The sequence below is a fragment of the Chrysoperla carnea genome, chromosome 1 (genome assembly GCF_905475395.1).
Source record: "Chrysoperla carnea chromosome 1, inChrCarn1.1, whole genome shotgun sequence".
Taxonomy (NCBI): Eukaryota; Metazoa; Arthropoda; class Insecta; order Neuroptera; family Chrysopidae; genus Chrysoperla; species Chrysoperla carnea.
Genome location: NC_058337.1, coordinates 96,546,308 through 96,566,811, shown reverse-complemented (window position 1 = coordinate 96,566,811; position 20,504 = coordinate 96,546,308). Strand labels below are relative to the sequence as shown.

Sequence of the window (20,504 nt, the reverse complement as noted above, 5' to 3'; positions counted from 1 at the left end):
CTACGGGGGGTATGTCTGGGGAGGAGTAAATTATGACGATGATTTAAGGTTATTAAAATGGGAAAATGATCGCTACCATAGCTATCATTTAATGTATGCCAGAACGAAATTAAGCTTAGGTGAGGAGAACAAAAAGAGATATCGATAGCAGATGATCTTTGTTGAGGTGAAGGAATAGTTGTCGGTGATCCGTCATTCATGCAAACCAAGTTATTGGAATCCATGAATTCCATTAGAATATCACCTCCTCTATCGGACGCAGTGCAGCCCCATAGAGGATGATGATAATTTAAGTCACCAGCAATTATTACAGGTTCGGGAACATTCTGAAACATTAGGTTAAGTTCTTCGGAAGATAAAATATTTTGAGAAGAATTGTTGTAGATGGAAACTATAGATATGCCAGCAACTCTCACCGCGATTACCTGGAAAAAAGGGTTATTCGACTCAATCGGAATAAGTTGAGCCGAAACACCCTTCCCTACAAGAATCGCAGTGCCACCATAGCCATCATATCTATCATTCCGGAAAATTTGATATCCGCGAATTTTTGATGTTGAGGTTGGTTTTAGCCAAGTTTCACTAAGCAATACAACATCAATGGGATAGGTAAATAAAATGAGAGCCAGGTTGGATTTATTTTGATTGATGCTTCGGATGTTCCATTGAAGCAGTTTGAGTTCTTGGGACACCTGATCCATTAGTGATTTTATTTATAATAGTTTGTACAATGTTTGTTTTAATAGTCGGGTCTAATTCAAAAGAGTTCAAAACTGAGATTAGTGTAGAAAAAAATGGGTCGTTGGGGGAGGGTAAGGTAGTAGAAGTAGATGGAAAACTATAAAATATGGGAGAATTCGACCTACCGTTGGGGTTAATCAACAAATTATCAATTTGGGCCGCAATAGGATTTGTAAGGGGAGTGGAGTCTTTTCGTTTCTTAGGAACAGGGGCGGTAGTTGGTGAAGTAGTAGCCTTAGAGTACGTCCGTCGAATTGTTTGTCTAGTCGTTGTGGCGATTGGAGAAGAATTATACGACAGCAAAGGAAATTGTTGCGGGGTAGACGACACATTAATAGGATTAGGAAGGGTTACATTGCTTAAGATTTTAGGTACTTTACCACTGGCTTCAAAATATGTTAAGCCATCTGAGGCCATAATTTTTTTGATGGCAACTTGCCTTTTATACTCTGGGCAGTTCTTATAGGTAGCAGAGTGGTCACCATTGCAACTAATGCATATTTTAGGTAAGCTGTCATCTTTAGTGCAATTCAATGATTGGTGGTCTTCGGAACATTTGGCACATCGTGGAGAGCTTTTACAATTTTTGGTAATGTGCCCAAATCTACAGCAATTGTAACATTGGGTCACGGGAAATGTGTACATTTCTACGGGACGGGAACAATAAAATAGGGTAATATAATCGGGAAGATTTCTTCCTTCAAAGGTTACTTGAATGGTAGAGGAGGGTTTATAGGATGGTGTGCCATCGGGGGATGTTGTTCTTCTTGACATTCGATGAACTTTTAGGATGTTTATGTTTTTGTTGTTTTTCATATTATCAAGAATAATTTGTTCATCAATATTTTCATCGATGTCTTTAACAACACCCACTCGAGTGACACAGTGGGTAGGAACATAGGCGCGAAGGTTTTCAGTTTTTAATACGGGATTGTCCAAGAAAGAGTTAGCGGCAGTACGGGAGTTAAATTGGATACAAATCCTATTGCGTCCCAAGTTTTCTATTTTGACAATGTTGGGTACATTATTATTAAACAATATGCGCCCAATTGCCAACGGATGCAATCTTCCTAGATTTTTTTCATTTGACTCTACAAATACTTTGAAAGGTCCTAGTGAATTTATCGCATATTTGTAGACAGGTTTTTCCTTCGTAGAGATGTTGGGTAGTTCGGGTGGATTATTAATATTTACTGGAGTATCGGGATTTGGAGGAGGGTCATCCAGACCCCTCCGAGAAGGGTCTGGCGGAGGATCATCCTCAGCCACCTCTTAAAAGTTGATTTTATTTTAAAAAAAACTCAATAAAAATTCTAATTAATTTAAATGTACTAAAAGACACAATAAGTTTTTAGAAAAAATACAGTAAAAACAAATTTAGTATTACAAAAACAGATATATATATAAAGTATCCGACTCACCTAAGTTATAAACAAAAAGGTATATCACAAACAAACAAACAAAAATTTTTAACAATTATGCAATAATATTGGATTTATCAATTTATTTTATTTTTGATAAAAATAATAATTCTTGTTATTGTTGTAGACAATTAAATATTTGTGTCTTCACTCTATGAGAGTTGAAACAAGAATCTTCGCCTATCTATCTTAACAAGAAGAATCTCTTTCAAATGTAAATCAAATAATATTATAACTATGCAACAGGATTTACATATGTGTAAACATATGGACTATATTCGATTAATATTCGTCTGGATGTTTTTAAGTCTTATTTCAGTGTACACACGCTGTTATGATAATGTAAAGTTTAAGGATTAGCAATCTACATAGATAAGTATTAAGATAGATTTAAGAAGGTATTATGAAGGAGTTTTTCATTCCGTTATATCGGGCTTATATTCTCTCTTTCTAATTCTTAATGACATTATGGACATGATTAACGGATTTTTCCTGGCTCTTTGGAATATTTTTCAAGATCCAGCTCTTAAATAGACTCCCACCAAATTGTGGCTATGACCTCTCCCGCTTCTATCGACTTAATCCAGCTTGTCAAGTCCATTAAGTAGGATCGATAGGCATTTAAAGAAATTGTTCCAAAATTACATTATCAACACGAAACCAATAGCTCATTTTCCTTGAAGCGAAAATTCGGTAAATTCTATTAAAACAAAAATAAATACAGGGAAAATTGTATGTACACACATATACATATAAAAGTTTTTATTAAAAAAATTTACATTTTTAACATTCAAAAAGTTTTTTAGCTTCCTGTAACAAAGTTATTTTCTTCACCCAGAAAATTGATATCGAAAATTTTCTATTGTCTAAGTTTGATGGTTCCCACACCCAAGCAGTCACAAATGTGTGACTACTTGGTTTTGTAGCACGCTAACTATCTACAAATACTATCTTACTATCGAACGCACACTTACCAACGAACAAATTATCCCATTAATGAGAAAATTGACCATTTCGCGTTCTTTCAAAAATTTATTCTATTGATTGGCATTTTAATTGGGGCATATTTAAAGAATGGGGGGATTGTATTTGCTTATACACAAAATTTGTAATTTGTATACCATTTTTCTACAATTTTTTTTTTCTGTTAAAGTCTATTATTTTGAATTTGAAAGTTTGAAGTCAGTAGAATATGGCATTTTTTAATGAAATGAGTAGACTTTGAACTATTTTTGGGAATTTCTAGAGGGAGCTTTTGCCCCTACCTGCCTCCCCTTGGTGACGCCCATGCTATAAACCCATTTGATACTTGAATATGTCTATTTTTTTATCGTCTTCGAGAAGTCAGTGAAACAACGAAGAAGGTGCACTTTTGATACCTACTACATCTTACCCTTAATACTTTCCATCTTACCCACCTTTCCAGATTTAAGTGGGAGACACTAGAAATTGTGTAGTTTCTCCCATATTATGATCTACCGACTTTTGGTTTATCTTCCAATTTGGCGGAACTTAAAGGTACTTGTTTATTAAACAAGATTCATCAGAAAGTTCTTGGTTTTGCCCCTAAAGGCCATATCAATTCCACTTGTTTTTTAATGAAATAACCTGTCAACACAAAAAACCAATACAACAGGAACGAGTATGTGTAATCACAGTCATAGAGCTATATTTTTTATATGATGATCCGAGTAAGAGGTGGAGAGATATGTATGGTGTTGCCGCCTATCAATACATATTTAAAATAAACAAAACAAATTGATTACAAGTTCCGCTATAATCACTTCCCTTAAAATATAAAACAACAACAAAAAACTGAATAATCATTGATGCAGAGATATACACAAAACGAGCTGTCAAATAAACTAGAAAAGCAGTTCCGACAATCACCATGAGGTCCAACCCTCTCCCCATCTGTTCTGATTTCATCCCTATATGAATATAACTCTCTCATACCAATGATTTCTCTCATTATTACGACTTATATTGATTTCAATATGTATATATGTGGAGTATGTATAGAAGGCTAGCTATAGCAGCGTATTTTGTGCATCTAGAATGTTTCCAGCCTTCGTTCGACGAGCATTTTTATATTTATGTATAGTAATAAAATGTGCTGCTAGTAGATACAAGAGACAGAAATAACTCATGTCACTTGAATACGAGTAGAAACAAACATCATTCGATTTTGGCAGTTTTATTGGACCGACAGAATTAGATGATTGTTTTTATTATATATTAATACTGAGTGTCCTTATTTATAGCTGAATTTTGATTTGGTTCTTTCGTGTCAATATACTTAATATCGATCAAAAATGCTGATTTTATACGTACAAATTTGATTGCTGACTTGTCCATATAACACTATAGTCGTTTTCATAAATATCTAAAAGTGAAAAGATGTGATAAAGCGATTATATTTATAACAGCATTAACGTCATGGTAAAAACTTTGCATGCGCTTTCACTATTCGAGCTACAAAATAAAACATGCCCAGCACACTTTTGAGGGAATGATATTACAGTTTGGTCAACTATAACATTGTCCATTCGCTGAGAAGGATTCTGTGAACGTGAAGTGACTTACGAGATATTTAGATCATTTCCGTTGTTTTATGATGCGCATAATCGCTTTTTGAGGGTTTCAGATCTGTCTGCCCGGTCAGTGTTCTCTTACCCCTTTGTTTAGAGGGGGGAGGGTTAAAATCAAAAATTCTCAGTGAGAGTTTTCCTTACTAAGGTTTTCTTAAATTGAATATACAACACTAAGCAAAAACTGTAGAGTTGGTTTATTTTATGTTGGACCTTACAAACAAAGAGAATAAATAATAAAACATATATTCCATATGTAATATTATTTATTCTCTTTGTTTGGAAGGTCCAACATACAAAAAACCAACTCTATCAAACTATTTAGAAAAGTTAATATTTCCTTGACTTTTGACGTCTTATTGTCGTTGTTACATTTAAAATGTAACCAAAAACTTATTGTTTTGAGAGCGGCAAATTTTCGACAACGGGTGAGCAAAAATTTCTTTTTTGCCACTGAGCACATTATAAAAAATTACATAATTTAACAACAATGACAAATAGTTCTATAAAAATTACATTTTCTTGAGCTGTAGCACATTTCGAGTAAAATAAATTTGTTAGTAAACACCTAATTTTTATTATAAATCAATAAAATTTATAATAATTTAAATTAATATTAAGTATGGTAGAATTTTATTATAATAAAAAAATTTATCACCAACAGTGGCCGGATTCTATACCTCCTTACCGAAACACTTCGTTATCATTAAGCAAAGTGAACACAATCAAGCTTTTTGGGACGATGATGTTTATTGTGATAATTGACTACTTCCAGCTGAACTGAGAGCTCGCATTCATAAGCATGGCTGTTTATCCGTGAGGGCGCAAATTAGGACAAAATTTTGTTATCTATCTCTCCAAAACTATAAAAGTTAGAGAGTTGAAAATTTTTGTAAGTAACTTCAACCAGTAGTTTAGTGAAACATTCTCGAAAAAAAAACTCTAGTACATATTTTCGAAACACCCTCATTCGATCAATTTTGAAGCTAGAAAGCCGAAAAAAAAAACAAAAATGTGCAGATTGGCTATAACTTTTTTTATTTAATTTGTAGTTTCTTTGTAATTTGTAAAAAAACTGATTAAAACTTCCAAACAGGCCCCCAGTAAAATGAGTTAAGCACCCCTTGAGTGGACTATTTTTCGGTAAGAAGTTTTTACAACCTAATAAACAACGCGTTCCGCTCATTTCGAATTCTTTAAAGTCAAAAATGTCCAATTTGATTTTGAATTCTACAGCCATCTCTTAGAAGTATGTTGAACTTTATCATTAATATCTCTATTTAAAACACCAGTGCTGCTATCTACAAATGAAAAGCTGAACTACATTAAAAATAAATTTGAAAAAACATGAAACCGCTAATGACCAAAAACCAAAAAATGAAATATCCATCAATGGGCACCCAAACAATAACCAATCGATTGCGATAAAGAAAATTAAAAAAATACGATAAAGGGATACTATATATGAAATATGTGATAAGGTTTGAAAACAATCTTATATATAAAATTCTCGTGTCACAATGTTAGTTGCCATACTCCTCCGAAACGGCATGATCAATTTTTATGAAATTTTATATATATATATATTCGGTAGGTCTGAAAATCGGTCGCAATCTGTTTTTCATACCTAGTTATAAGTTTTCATACCCCAAAAATTTTTTGTTATTTTTTCGGAAAAAAATTTTTATGATGTAGGTAGCATTGATAAATGCATACAAACCCTAAATTTTCACACTTCTACCACCAACCCCTATTTCTTTATAACCCTAATCGATAACTGATCAATTATCACTTGATCAGTTATCCGAGCCAGGCGGTCTTTCAGTGTCACTTCTCACTCAGAAAACAGCATGGAATAGGGATGAGGGTTCCGCCCTAAAAAATTAAAATGATTTGGAGCTGTATGGAATCTAATTGACCAAGAGATCGAAGTAATTGACCAAGAGATCAATACGTATTTAGCGAGCGAGATAAACGGGACCAAGCATGGTATGGCTATTCATGAATTGGAGCTGCATGCGAGCGCAGCAAGCTCCAAGAGATAGGTTTAGTCGTTGCGGGTGGGATATGCATAGTATAGCAATTAAGGAATTGGAGCTGCAAGTTAATTAGGATTAATAATCGATGGTAATAATTTATATGGCAAAACAACGTTTTCTGGGTTAGCTAGTATATTTATAATTATACATATGCACCACGCATCCAACTAATCTTCATATACTATATCTAGCCCAAATCCAATACACTCCAGTGCCGGATAAAAACCGGCGTGGAGATTGTAGCAAATTCTATTATTGGGCCTTGGTTTGGTTTGGGTCAGGTTAAGTCCGATAGGTTACATTATTTTATGGTCAGGACTCAAATAAGTTGTTGTTGTGTGTATGTAAATCTACCTGGGACCCGGTACACTCGGTGTAGCGTTCTTTTCTGACCACAAAAAACTAGATACTATGATAATTATCTATGAACATTATCTACGTTTTTTATGAACATTTTTTATAAAATGATTGTTCTGGAAATTTCCACAAAAAATATCAGAAACATCTATTGAATTATCATTTGCTCAGTTTTGGCATTTTTTTTCTTGCATGTTTCCAAACAAAAAAGCATTCAAATCTATCTACTTATTTTGTAGGGGAAAATTTTTATTAAATAAAATTAATTGTCTACTTAAAATTTTTATTTTTGTGACTCTTAGTTTAAATCAATGATCACAGATTATAATTTATTTTAAATTAAAAACTATAATCTGTGTCAATGGTTTGTAACGCTGAAAAATATTGATACTACGAAAAAATAAAAAAAGATATCAAGCTGAAATTATAGCGTGCTCAGGACTGTAAACCGTCAGAGATAGAACAAAAGTTTAAAATTTAAATATAAAAAATGTTCCTTATAAAAAATAAACAACTTTTGTTTGAAAGATTTTTTCGTAATCGTCACTGTTTACCCGTGGAAGGTAAATGGGAATATCAGTTATGTGCCTATATGATATGTATGTATATGTGGCTCTCTAAGAGTGGCTATCTTTTATTTACTTACATGGCGTAAACAAAACCAAACGATTGCGTAATCAACACTGTCTATAGATGATATTTCAACAATCAACTCAGTCAATTGATTGTTTTCAATTGTTTTATAGTATAAATTGTCAAACGAAGATGATAGATTGTCAAAGGTGTAAAAAGGTGCTGACTTAGGCATATCAAATTAATACAATTAATTTTAATTAGGTGAAATTGCGCCATGGTGTTTTTCACAAATTTAGATGAAGATGGTTCTTTCCGTCATCGGGCTCATTAGCCAATCCAATCCTTCCAAAAGCTGTGGAATAATTAGGGATACTAAAAGTTAAATAAACCACAATCAAATCCCGGGCAAATATTTCCTCGGTGGCCTGAATTATTCCAGTAACATTTTTAACGCCTGCAATTATATTCACTAAATAATCACAGCTTAATGTGTCTCAAATATCTTAATGATATTTGCAAGATAAATGGTTTTTTTTATACAGACGTCATCAAAGCTTACACAACACAAAGATGATAAATATAAAAAATCTTTTATATACATTGATAATCGGAAAAAATAGACCGAAAAGTTAATAAACCCGGAGTATTGTTGTAATTTTTGTGGTTGGGCTGAGTTTGTCGACTATAGAGGAGCTGGTTGGTTGTGTTCAAAAGTGCACTTTTGAACACAACCAATCCCATGGGACACTATTACATAATTATTTTTCCGGTCTATTTTTTTCTAAATCCATATATATTACATAAATTTCTTGAACGTTTGCAAATTAATCAAAATGAATTCAGAAACAGTCAAAATGGATTCAGGAATGCATATAATTATAATATTATAGAATATTTACTTTTAAAATTGAAAACCGAATTTCTGCGATTAAACTAGGTACTTTTCCTACTTTGCACGAAGAGGTAAAAAATTTTATCTATCTGTACTAAGAAAATTCTATTAGATAGTACGATGAGTGTTCGAGAAACTGCAAGTAAAACTTTACTGGTTTTTACTGGCCAAAGCTAGTAGAATCGATCCTTAAATTGTTATGCCCACTAAACCCAGACATCGGCGATGCTAGCTTTCAGGAAATTAATTAATATTATTAAAATGCTGTACTAGATTGATAAAAATTAAGTTTATATAAAATACACGTGACATCACCATCACGTGTTTACAATATTTAAAAGTCAACAGACTCCAGGAAACAGAGTATCTACAGATTACTTAGTTTAGCATATGTGGATGAGTTTATTTTACTTCAATGTTTTAAAAGATATGCGTTGAATGGAAAACAGGATGCATTTTACGAAGATAAAATCTCTTTGAGTTGGATTTGAAAAATTTAAAGAACGATAGAAGTCACGGAATTGTTGTCGAAAAATTTTTACTAATTATATTAAGAAAATTTTTAATAATTTATAAACCAATTCTTTATTCAGTGGTTTATCGATTAATTAAAAATTTTATTTTTGATATGTTAACTATATAGGTACATTTCAGCAAATTTAGATTTGGTTGAAAGGTCCGACCGGCAGTATCTGTATTTAATCAGAGGCTTGAGGCACCTCCTTCATGCATAAACCACGCTCACTACACTATAAGCCTATCACGACTATTTAATTTAAATTCATTTTTGTTGTGATGTCGCGGAAATCGATCTTGCTACCTTTTGAATACCGCATGGGTGCACTTTATGATCTCAGGCTAAGTAAAAATAACAAATTTTATGTTTTCTTTTTGAGGCGTTGTCTGTTTTTTAGAATAATATGTATTTTAATGGTCTATCAATTTTTGATACATTGTGAAGAACAGCTCTAGAAATAAAAAAGAGAATTGTCGAGCGAAGTGGGCAGAAAACTGCAAGGACTAAAGCTTTATGCTTCGGTTGTTAAAATTAAAACAGTTTGCTTCAGTTCATTAGTCTAAATCCTTTTTATGTCGAAATATCAGAGAATTTCGCGGCATTGGAGACTCTGTGCGTCTTCACAGTCTCTTCAAATTTAGCTATGTGGCTAAAAATCTGTGTGTAGATTGAGTCAATGTTGTGGAGGTGCCTTTGGGGGCTGTTAACTTCCCAGTATCCCGCCCCCGCCTCTCTTAATAGTATGACTAATCGTAATTTTTTTCCTTAGAGATGTTATACGTCGCTAACTCGTCGCATTTGGTGAAATAATCCACAAACTAACTCATACTGATGACTATAGACATCAGGGCGAATTTCAAATTTTATTTCAAATGCCCAGATTTTTCATAAATTATATTTAATAATTTAACGTTCAAACATAAACAGAAAGTATAATAAGAAAGAAGCATTTAATTAAGGAAAAACATGACTTAAGTGAAGGAGCTCTGCTATTCACGAGTTGTTTATATTAACAGAAATGGAAGAAAAAAAATCGTTTATGGATTAAATTAGTATGACCCCAGAATAATGACATAATTTTATAAAATATGTTAAGTTAAGTGGTAATGAGAAGCATCTTGCACAAAAGATGCTGTACGACACCTAAATGCATGGCCATTGTGCATATGTCTTTGTGAAAAAAATAAGCGGCAAATTTTCAATAAAAATCTTCATTTTATTCTTGAATCTTTTTTGACTTTATTTAGTGGACACCCATGAGGGCAAAATGTATGGTATGGGTGTATCATTTTCGATACAACTTTTCATTTCAACAACGCTTCTATTTCTATTCTATTCTAGTTAATATGTAACAATAAAATGTATCATCGACCCCAAAAATTCCCGAGTTTACCTTTTTGTTTCATTTAGGCAGGGGCGAATTACCCCAGGAGGGGGATAAATAGGGATTCTGGCTTCTGAATCGTGTTCGGCGACCCCAAAAACCTTCGAGTTAACCTTTTTGGCTTATTTTGTAGAAAGTTTTAAAATTTTCAAATATCACCTCAAAAATGGGTTCCAATAATTGGGTTATTTGGACAATAGCTATGACCAAACAACTTTCTAGCGGCACCTAGTTAGATGTAGATTTCGAATTATACACCTTTCAGAACATTTTTTAGAAAAATTGGCCTAATAGGTCGAGATTCAAAAAAATTCTTCATTTTACACTCTTTTCGTCCAAAATGATTCTTCTATATAGTAATCCGGTACTTTTTGGTTTTTAATAATCCGGGTTAGTGAGACTCTACTGTATAATAATACAGAAAGCAATTTTTTGTTTGTTTCGAAATAATTTTGATATAATTTTGTTTATTAACTTTATAAATCATTTCTTCTGTTCATAACAATTGCAGAATTCGGAGTTTCTAAATAAGTATAGACAAAAAGTACTTACGTTATATTATCTTAAATTATTCCAAATGCATGCTTTGAATAGATCATAGTTCCTGTAAACAACATCGATGTAACCTTCGGATACAGATTCCTAAAAAACGAATTAGATAAGCATTTTAAACTCATCAATAAGTAACAATTTATAAATTTTATTTGTTATTTTTATAAAGATTAGTATGCAGAAAGCAAGTTGAAGCCCGTTAAAGTTTCAACCGTGCAATTAGATAAATCCTTTTTAGCCCATTTGACTAAATGTATACTTAGCATCAGATTTCTCAAATACTGCTTAGTTTTGAAATAGAAGAAAGATTACATTAAAATCGAATGATAATTGTGAAAAGCATGAACTTTAGATCTTCGGCTAAGCTTGGGTATCCGATATTGATTCAAACCTCTGGTCTTTGCCTAATTAGGAATAACTATTAAAAAAATTCGTTTTAAATTTTAACCACTGGCTTGGGCCACGGTTTTTCCGGGTTGCCTTGTGGAAATCTTTCAGACAAAAGTCTTAAAAAATAAATAAATAAATAATAAATATTTCTAATATCGCCCCCTTCGCTCCAAGGTAAGGGAATGTAGAGATTTGTTTAACCCTTCCCTGCTCAACCCCTGGACCCTTACGTAATTAATGATTGGCCGCTAAACAGTTATTAGATTTATACTTACTAGTTATAGTATATTTACTAAACGGATTTGAACCAGAATACATACCTACTTTCTGTATGTTGGTCGTTTTTACATAATGATTTAACAACAACCTTTGTTCAATATTAAATAGACTTGGGCAACTATACCCTATTTCATGAATGAAATTTCCCTAACTTTTCATAAATGGCCATTCGTATAGCACCCCCACGGTATCAAATTTCTATACAAACATTTTATAGCGCCAAAGAAAAATATTGTAATAACGCATGTCGGTACTACCCGTCAAGGATATACCCGAACCCAACTAACACGTTACTAGTATTTTTTCCGGGGTAGAGAACCATGGACATCGAACAAAAATGATTATTATGTTATATGTTATAATATGGTTATTTGTGTAGAAATGTTTCGATTCGTCCTATGGAAATTAAGTTACGAAGAAGAAGGAAGAAGGGGGTGGCATGTGTTCGTTAATTAGATAAGCATATGAACAAGTATAATGTAACACAACATTCTTTGAGTCATCGTTATATATTATTTAGTTACAAACTTTTACTAGTTTAAGTTAGTTCATTTTTTAACTTTAGTCTCATTCATTTTTTAAATTAATAAGATGAACCAATTTAATTATTTATTAGGTTTAAGTGTTTGTTTTATAATCACAATTTCATCAAATAATGTAAGAAAATTTATGAAAAAAGTTTATTTAATATTTATAACTATTTTCTTTCTTTTACCTATTTTACACTTTTGGATCAAATGTTGTATGATTTCTTCTTATTGGTAGTATTTTTATTAAATAATGTAGTTTCGAAAAATTTTTTAAATTTAGATGAAAAAGAAAGTATTTAAAATTGTAATTAATTATTTTAAAATAAGAAGAGACGCTTTTATTGAAATGTGGGGAAGATAACAAAATCTTTTCAAATGCAATTTAAAATATGATATACTAAAGCCGGGTAAAAAAGTAGATATTTTTCTATGTGACTTATGTGTAAAGTTGTGCTTTTCTGCAATACATAGTCTTTATAATCCAGTAACTTTGTTTTGATTTTTGCTGAAAGGTATCGGATAAAATTTTTCTATAGTTGTGGGAACAAAATTTTTTGCGGGCTTATGAATGTGCTATGGTATATTTTTACGTTATTTAAAACAAAATTTATTGCGTTTTGGTTGATACAGTGCTTAGTGAGCAAACTGAGTGATCTCCCGACATTTTGCTTCCCAAATTGGTAATCTATGTTTTCTTAAAGAAAGTAAAGCATTGTAGATGTGTAATTGTACTGTAAGAAAGATTATAAAAAAGAACATCTGTCCTTCCTTTAAAATTTAAATAATAGAAAAAAAGGTTTTTTTGGGCGAGGCCTTTTTTTTTATTGATGGTCAGTATGCAATTCCTACCTACTTTGAGATTTTCATGATGTTGGTTGAATTATTATCTACTTTAAAAATACACACAAAAAATTGCTAACACTACGAAATTTCAAGGATCCAATCTCGCTAATTCTTAAGGAGAAATTTTCGATTATAAAAAAAAGGTAGTTTCTGAAATGTAGATTTTTAAATAACATCAACGTTAAAAAAACTAGTAAATATAAACAACTGACTCAGTTAATGTTCAAATACTCAGTTATAGACAGTGCTGAGTATCAGTGATTTTGAAACTAGAAGTATGTAACTCGATGTTAAAATTACCATAAACTGAAGAAATTCAGAGAAACTCGTATCGTATTTTCCTATATGGAAGAAAAGTCTGTTCTAGTTTGAATATATTGTTTATTATCGTTTTGGTAATAAAATCTACTAGTTACAAGTTATAAAAAAGCGTGTTGACAATTATTAAGTAAGGTTTACAGAACCGGATTTACGTATAACCTACTTTGGGAACTATCCGGTTGCCAAATTTTTTATCCATTATTACCTACTTTGAACAATGGAAAAATAATAATCACGCGAAAAACTGAAGTTATTGAAAAATGTATTGCTCAAAGTTAAAAGCGTTAGTTTAGAGTTTTTAACTTCTTTGCTAATTGCTGTATGAAAAAGATATAATAAGTACAGTTTTTCAAATTATACGTAAGTATCTTTCAAACCATTCTAAGATTCTAACCAGCGGAGATAACTCTGATTTGTCGAAGCAACTTGAGGAAGGTAGTGCAAGATTCTGATTTTTATTTGCTATTTTGATCTGATCTCTGCGATTTTTATATAGAATCAGTTGTAGGGAAATTAGGAAAAAAAATTAAAATAGAAGATATATGATACGCAATGTACTTACCAGAAAACGTAAGTTCTTTAAACTAAAATAAAAACGAAGTGAAAAAAGTCCTTTTTTATCAGTCTTTTGTTCACATACAGAGTGTATCATTAATATTGTAAAAACAAAAAAAGTTTATAATTAAAACTTCTAGTATAATATTTCGTTTTACAGATGTGCTATGAGAAAGTTTAGAAAGAATATTAAGAAAATACTTGATGATAAAGATTTGAAATAAAATTTTAAATATCAATAAATTTAGTTACTATAATTCTTCGAAAACGAAATAATTCGGTCGAAACTTTATCGTCGTAAAACATTTACAAAAATTTTAACCAAAATTTTATATGAACTTTTCCTCATTTCTAAGCATACTAATAGTCATATTATAATGTATTTATTTGCAGATAAACTTACAAAGTTCAGGATAAGGTTATACAACTGATACAATTCATTAAAAAAATACATGTAACATGATGTAATTTTAAATGAATTAGATATTCATCTTTGCAATATTAATGACATGGCTACTGTTCAAGTTTGAAACGTCTTTGCCAGGGTTTGCCAGGGAAGCCTGAGTTTGCCAGGCTGGACGCAAACTTCGACCAAGGCTATGAAATAGAGCCTTGTTTTTCCAACCCTGGCCTAAACATTGAACAAGGTTAATGAATAAAGGTTTGGTTTGCCAGCTATTCTCCAAGATTGGGCCAGCTTTGGTTAGCCAAGTTTTGGTATGGCTCTTATCCATGCTTTAGTTAAGGCTAAAGAACCAAGTATATTAATAATTACTATTACCAAGTATATTAATTATTATACGAGTATTTGCGCAGTTACGTACCACAAACCATAAAATTTTAAGAATCGTTATTAACAACCTAAGCTACACTATTGATCAAGAAACTAATTGCTCCCTCTGCAGCTTAAACGAAAAAGAGAGTCTTGCTCATTTGCTTTGTATCTGCCCGGTTTATAATTACGAGCGTTTCATCTTTTTTCAAAAAGCTAGCTGCAACCAAACTGATCTGGAAAAGATGTTACATGACATGAGCATCGGACATATAAAAAGAGTTTTCTGGCTTGTTAGAACAATATTGTTGATACGTTCCTTCCTACTAGATCAATAGCGATTCCATGGATAACTTCTGGGCTGATCATGTTTCTCTTTTGCTTGTAGAAATTAAATAATTAATTTTCGTTTTTCCCTCCTTCTTTTTAACATTGAGTTTGTTTTTTTTTTCTTTTTTTCTTATTTCTAAAACTTGAATTTCCTTTATAAAGAATTGTAATATTCTAAATAAAGTATTATTATTATTATTATTATTATTATTATTATTATTATTACTTATGTTTTATGCAGCTATGTTAGTTGAGAGGTTGTCAACTGTGTGAGCAAATTCACTTGACTTGCAACAAGTATAAACATTGGCTTAACTCTCCTTTATGGCAAATTCGTACCAATAATTAATCATACTACCTAATACGTATAAACCCAGACTTGAGCCAATATCCGACACTCGACGTTAAAACAAAGTTATCATGCGATACCAATGCACAACTAGAGTAGTCTTAGTATACGAGCTTGGCTCTATGCCCAAAAAACTCCACCCAGACTTGTACCATTTTGGCCGGTTGTTCTTTTCTCTATGGGAATAGCAACCCAAATAAAACTGGCACAGATTTTACATTTGTTGGAGTTTGAATTTTTTAGTTCTTTTTGACCACCATCTTGGAAAAATATAAAAAACTAACGAAACAATCGTCTTCAAATTACGATACATAAGCGAAACATAGTGTAACCCAAAATATATATAACGACTACACTATTAATAATAAATGTTATTTGAATTTTGCTTTTATTTCTAATCATAACTTCCCAGGAGTCATTCAAAAAATATGTTCACAAGGCACAAATTGGGGAGAAAGTTCTTGATTAGCGTGGTAATATGTAACAAAAGGAACGAGGGGGAGGAGTGTCGAAGGATACGTGGCGTTTGCAATTATTAGTTACTGTTTTAGATGGCGCGGTTGCTGGTGTACCCTTTTATTTGATACTCCACTTGAGTATATTTGAAAATATTCAATTGTTCATCCCCACTTCCACCGCCTCCCCCACAATCCCCTGCGTCGGGATCTTGAACTTTTTGAAGTTGCATTGATCAACTTAATATATATATATATATATATATATATATATATATATATATATATATATATATATAAATAGGTATATTATTAAATATAAATATGTGTATTCACAAATAATTTATTTTCAAAACGTGATATTTTGTCATAATATTATTTAAAAAAATAAAACTGCAATTCGTATTGCAGAAACACTTAATTCGAGATAAAAGGTATTGAAAATAATGGGTATAAGTATTAAATAATACTTAATAATAGGTATAAAACTTTCAGATTGATTAAAGCAATTTTTGCTTACTTTACATTCGATATTAGTTAGAATTACACTGTTTGATTGTAATAAAAATGTTTTAAAGAATTTAATAAGATAATTTATGTAATATTTGTTGGAAGCCTTATACAGCTAATGAGTATTACGGCTCCATGTTAGAAATACGTAGTTAATGAGGTGCCTTACTACTTTTAATATTCCAATAATCGATCCGCAGATAAAAATTAATGTCCTTTCAGTTCTTAACCCTTTTTATGGTAGATTAGATTAGGGTGTGTAATTGTGTTAGTTTTTATAAAAGGATGATTCTCAGAATGATTCAGGAGGAAAAGACTCAAAGGAAAAACTTGGGTAAATCCCTCAGCGACCTCAATGAGCCTCAGAACCCTCTGGATGCCAGAACTAAATAAAAAATTGTGTTTTTTTCTGAATAAGGTACTTACTTCAAATATATCGACCTAATATCAAACTATAAATTCTAATTTCTAGGCTTTGGAATATCAAGTGACAGATCAAGTATATTTAGATGTAACGCATGGTAAAGAAGAAATTGGGCGTATCGTTATTGGTTTATTTGGTGAAATTGCACCCAAGACTGTAAAAAATTTTTATACAATTGCTACCAAAGGTATTGATGGTAAAACATATGCCGGATCTAGATTCCATAGAGTGATTCCAAAATTCATGATTCAAGGTTTGTAAAGAGTTTATATTGGTATATAGAGTGTTCCCATGTAACTTAACACTCAGCTCCAACTCTATAAAAAAAAGCTTTTGAAAAAAATTTGCAGGGCATAAAAAGTTGAACTAAGTCAGAACTGTAAGATTTACTTGGAGTAACTAGGTCTTTTATAAGTCGACCCTTGTTTATTATTGCGGTGAGATATGCAGTTGGTTTTACTCCTCGCTTATGTAGCCATTTATTAAGTTTTAAACATACCAGACGACCCGTGCTAAAATTTCGCACCCCCAATAGCCACCACAAAGTATGCATCGAGTTTACCCCTAAGTAGGCACGCGGCCTTCGCTTCATAAAGTCTTATAGAATTTTGTAAGAATAATTTGTTAAATATAGGCAATTTTTTTTCACAAATACGCTTACACAAAATAACATGAATAAATTAAGTTTATAAGAATTTTTTAAATATAGTTTTTTTGACATCAAGGGGTGAAAATTATTTTGAAAATAACACCACATTCATTAAAATTGATGTAGTATTAAGGGAGCAAAAAACAAACAAAAAAAACTTGCATGTTGGAATATGACCAAGAAAAATTATTTTGTTTTGGCCCTTCAAGGGTACTGCTGTAGTGTTTTTTTTTTCATATTGTAGGAAATGAATGCTTTTATAAATATATATCAACGATTAAAATGACTGCAGGTTGGAATCCAACCTTTTTTTCTATAGATTGGCTTCTAATTCATAATAACTTCATAAAAATATAATTTTTTTTTTTTTGAAAATAGGAGGTGATATTCACAAATCAGATGGAAGTGGATCACTCAGTATTTACGGAAAATATTTCGATGATGAAAACTTCAAAGTAAATCATACTGGCCCTGGTTTCATTAGTATGGCGAATGCGGGTTAGTAATTTTCCCAAACGTTAAAGGAAAAAAAATCTAAATAAATTTTTAATGATTTCTTTATTTTTGATAGGTAAAAATACAAATGGTTGTCAGTTTTTCATTACAACAATTGCAACACCGTGGTTAGATGGACACCATACAGTTTTTGGCAAAGTAAGTTTTAAAGAGATATTTTTCAGACACCAATTCTGAGCTTCTACAATACCCTAGCTTCTTTATGGATCTTAGTTCTAGGTATTTTTTTTTTTTTTTTTGCAAATGGGATAACATAGTTCCGATTTATCTGTCCTATTTCTGTTTTACAAAATAACGCTAAATACAGTACATCTCCGAGACAAAATTTGGACCAAACATAAATAATTCGATAATTTCTCTATTGGATTTCGCGTAACTAAAAAATAATGAAATAATAACTCACAGTATGCTCATAGTATGCTCACAGTATGAAATAATAGCTCACAGTATAGTTAAGAGGACGAGTGTCCCAATTTCCAATAAATCGACTGGGATTAAAAATCCATAAGGAATGTGGTTAAATTAATAATGAACGTATCTTAATTTTTCTTAATTTTTAGGTTGTATCTGGACAAAATATCGTCCATAAAATAGAGCAAGTGAAAACAGACAGCGATGATGCGCCAATTGATCCAGTCATTATTAAAGATTCCGGAGAAATTAAAACACCGACACCATTCTTTGTTTCAGACGATCCTTACGAGTAAACGACATGTTATTTCTTATTTTTAATATATATTTTTTTATGTTCAATAAATAAAAACTTTTTCTAAATTTGTAATAATAATTTCCATTAAAAATCAACATAACCTTTTATATTATCCCCAAAGATTAATCATTTTTCATTTTTTTCTGTGCATGCAGCATTATGGGATGGATAAAAGCTTCAATTGTACCATTTACTATGTCGTTTTCAATATTAGCATTTTTTCATTGGATTATCAAACAACTTGATAAGGCAGAAACTAAACTGGAAGAAATTACAAAAGAACGTAAAGAACAATAAAGTGCCGTAATTGTGAGAATATTTGGTTTCTGTAAATTTTTCAGCAATATGAATAGTCACAATTGCTTGTTTATACTTGGCTATAAATTTTATTAGATCATACTATTTTATAATCGTTAGTATAGGTGCATCGTTGGTACAAAATACAAAGCACTACTATAAAAGTTCCGTTTTTTTCTCATTAAATTTGAATATAATTTAGCTGACGATTATATTGCAAAAAAGCCGATTTAGCTAAATCTTCCTTAGTAACAAATTGCTTGATTTTGAAGCTAGTAGAAAGTAGTAGTCCTTAACTTGAAATTTTGTAATTGGATTTTATAACTTAACTCCAAACGAGAAATGTTATTTTGATAAAATTGGTTACGTTTTCATTGTTTTATAAGACAAAAACAGCCCGCATAAAAATTAAGTTTATCATCAATCCATTGGCGTAGAACGTGGGCTTTAAGATTTCAAGCTATCTGAATTTATGCATCCATGGATGTAAAGAATTGGAAGTGTTTTAGATTCAGTAAATTGTGTACTACAAAAGATTTTCTTGGTAATAATCGTTTATCTTTATGGTGTTTAATCGAAATTTATAAAATTAGTCATTGGAATTAGTTTCAGTTCAACCAAGAAAAGTTTCGTTCAATTGATTCAGAAGTTTTTTATATCTAAAAATATTGTTAAAAAGTACTTTTCGTACTATGCTCATACAATAGTAAAACCCATCTATTGCAATTTTTAACAATTCGATTAAAACCTGGGTTCATTTTAGAATAATGAAGTACGAGATCTTTAACTATATAAGCTTAATTTAGTATGGTCTACAAGTTTTCTATTTACAGTATTTTTAAATACAAAAAAACATGTGAAACAATTGAACGTAATTTATCATAGTACAGTTTTTTTTTTTTTTTTTTTTTTTGAAACTGATTCGAATTATTTTAATTAAAATTGCAAACTTCGAGTATATCTATAAATCCTGAGGATAAGTGGTTCTTATCAAGATAACGTTTTTGTAGTAAACAATTTGCTGAATCTAATTAATTCAACACTTTTAATCCTTTACCACTATAGGCGTAGAACTACGGGGGGTTTGTAATCTAAAAATCCCCGCGTCCTTCGCAAATGGATTTATAATAAACTTATTATGGCTATGTTGAGTCTACATAGCCGTTTTTATCAAAAAAACAATTTCGCGTTTGGGTTTCAGTTACAAGACAGCCAATGATTTCAAAATTTTAACATATAGCTTCCACACAAACCAATTTGGTACTAAGGCTTTGGATCGACTTATTTGAGCAGTCCTTTTATAGACATTCTGTTTATAAAAAGCTTGTAAAATGATTTGTAAAAACTTTTTTACGATTTAACCTAATAAAGACACTTTAAAAAAACTATTATTTGTATTAAATATGTATTATATTAGAACCAGACCAGGCCTGAGTCAAAAATTCAAATCACTTAATACATGGAAAGTTTCATTTAGTCACAAAGTGGACAAACAAAATAATAAA

The 20,504-nt window shown here is 31.3% G+C and overlaps 1 protein-coding gene across 1 annotated transcript; it reads left to right on the top strand.

Annotated features, from left to right (window-relative positions):
* Positions 1–8,737: 8,737 nt before the first annotated feature.
* On the top strand, positions 8,738–19,014 carry LOC123292419 (peptidyl-prolyl cis-trans isomerase, rhodopsin-specific isozyme-like). The gene is made up of 7 exons (XM_044873072.1): positions 8,738–8,759; positions 12,344–12,396; positions 16,877–17,081; positions 17,856–17,975; positions 18,049–18,131; positions 18,554–18,696; positions 18,858–19,014. The coding sequence occupies exons 1-7, from the start codon at positions 8,738–8,740 to the stop codon at positions 18,997–18,999; spliced, it is 768 nt and encodes a 255-aa protein (XP_044729007.1). The 3' UTR covers positions 19,000–19,014.
* The last annotated feature ends 1,490 nt before the right edge of the window (positions 19,015–20,504 follow it).

What these genes read in the sequence shown, in the direction of transcription:
- LOC123292419 (XM_044873072.1), top strand. Translation starts at nt 8,738, where the DNA reads ATGAGTGTTCGAGAAACTGCAA. An exon ending in TCACAATTTCATCAAATAAT is followed by an intron (nt 12,397 to 16,876) that starts GTAAGAAAATTT and finishes TCTAATTTCTAG; the next exon opens with GCTTTGGAATATCAAGTGAC. An exon ending in ACCATACAGTTTTTGGCAAA is followed by an intron (nt 18,132 to 18,553) that starts GTAAGTTTTAAA and finishes CTTAATTTTTAG; the next exon opens with GTTGTATCTGGACAAAATAT.